Genomic DNA, 2,041 nt, shown 5'->3' with positions numbered 1-2,041 from the left:
CATTGTTATTAATTTATTTAAAAAGTGGTTTTTTAAAAAATTTTATAAAAAAATAAAAATATGTTTATTTTTATAAAAAAATTTTATATTAAATATTAAGATTTTTTATTTTTTTAAAAATTTTTGTTTTGATGTCTCCATAAACGTGAATATAAACCATTTTTTTTTAATAAATCTAAATGAGATCCTTCTTCTGCTACGCAGCCATTATCTAATACTATTAATCTATCCATTGCGGAAATAGTAGATAATCTATGTGCTATAGCAATTACTGTTTTTCCTTTCATTAAATTATATAAACTTTTTTGAATAGCAATTTCTGCCTCTGAATCAAGTGCACTAGTAGCCTCATCAAGTAATAAAATTGGTGCATTTTTTAATATAACGCGAGCAATTGCAATTCTTTGACGTTGTCCTCCGGATAATTTAATTCCATGTTCCCCTACATGAGCATCATAACCTTTTCGTCCATGTTCGTCAGTTAAAGATTTAATGAAAATATCAGCTTCCGCGCATTTTGCTGCATTAAATAACTCACATTCACTGGCATCAGGACGACCATATAAAATATTATCTCGTATAGAGCGATGTAATAATGAAGTATCTTGTGTTACCATTCCTATTTGTTCTCGTAAGCTTTCCTGTGATACATTTGAAATATTTTGTCCATCAATTAAAATTTCTCCATATTTTATATCATAAAAACGTAATAAAAGATTATTAATAGTTGATTTTCCAGCTCCAGAGCGACCTACTAATCCAATTTTTTCTCCAGGTTGAATGGTTAATGATAAATTATTTATTATTAAATGTTTTTGATCATAAGAAAAGCTTACATTTTTGAAGAAAATTTTTCCATTTGTAACTACTAATCTTTTTGCATTGTAATTATCTACTATTTTATATTTTTTTGAAAGCATATTCATCCCGTCTTGTATCGTACCAATACTTTCAAAAAGAGCTGCTATTTCCCACATTACCCAATGTGATATACCATTTAAACGAAGTGACATTGCAGTTGCCGCGGCAACTGCACCAATACCTAAAATACCTTTTGTCCATAAAAATAACGCGCATCCTGTTGTACCAAGAATTAATAACATTGCTAATAAATGGTTTATAATTTCAAAACTACTAATTAGGCGCATTTGTTGATATATTTTTTTTAAAAAATCAATCATGGCAAATCGTGCATAATTAGCCTCACGTCCAGCGTGAGAAAATAATTTTACAGTCATGATATTAGCATAAGCATCAGTAATTCGACCTGTCATTAATGAACGTGCAGTTGCCTGTGATTCTGCTGTTTTATTTAAACGAGGTATAAAATATATTAATGTATAAATATAAGCACTAATCCATATAACAAATGGAAAAAGCATATAAACATTAAATGTTCCTATTATTGTTAATATAGTAACAATATATATTGTTATAAAAACTAGAATATCACCTATAATAACAAATATATCTCTTATTGCTATAGAAGTTTGCATTACTTTTGTTGCAATTCTTCCAGCAAATTCTTCTTGAAAAAAATTGATACTTTGATTTAATATAAGTCTATGAAAATTCCATCTCAATAACATTGGAAAATTTCCAGATAATACTTGATGTTTAAATAATGTCTGTAAACCAACAAAAACCGTACTACTTATTAGTATAAACCCTAATAATAATATATAACTACTGTAATTTTTCCAAAGAAGTGATGGTTTTATATTACTTAATAAATCTATAATTTTTCCCATAGCAGCAAATAATAAAGCTTCAAATGTGCCAGTTAAAGTAGTAAAAAAAATTACTAATAAAATATATTTACGTACACCATATATACATTTTAAAATAAATGATATTAATTTATATGGCGGAGGTTTTATTAATATATTTGGGAAAGGATATAGTATTTTTTCGAATATTTTATACATTTTATAAACTCCATTTTAATTTTTATAAATTTTATTTGAGATGCAAAATTTATTTATATTTTATTTATAAAAATTTTTTAAAAATACATTTTTTTATATTTATATTTTTAATT

The 2,041-nt window shown here is 25.6% G+C and overlaps 1 protein-coding gene across 1 annotated transcript in view; it reads right to left on the bottom strand.

The window, feature by feature from the left end:
- The window catches only part of LOC103518056 (uncharacterized ABC transporter ATP-binding protein HI_1051-like), a 9,555-nt gene extending 7,638 nt beyond the window's left edge, over positions 1–1,917 (bottom strand). Inside the window, exon 1 of the mRNA XM_017447677.2 lies at positions 63–1,917. Within this exon, the coding sequence (XP_017303166.2) occupies positions 114–1,751 (1,638 nt within the window). The 5' untranslated portion in view covers positions 1,752–1,917 and the 3' untranslated portion in view covers positions 63–113. The remainder of the gene's footprint in view (positions 1–62) is intronic.
- Positions 1,918–2,041: the final 124 nt, after the last annotated feature.

The sequence above is a fragment of the Diaphorina citri genome, unplaced genomic scaffold (genome assembly GCF_000475195.1).
Source record: "Diaphorina citri unplaced genomic scaffold, Diaci psyllid genome assembly version 1.1 scaffold2060, whole genome shotgun sequence".
NCBI lineage: Eukaryota > Metazoa > Arthropoda > Insecta > Hemiptera > Psyllidae > Diaphorina > Diaphorina citri.
The sequence above is the reverse complement of the archived record's forward strand: the minus strand, read 5'-3'. Positions and strand labels throughout refer to the sequence as shown.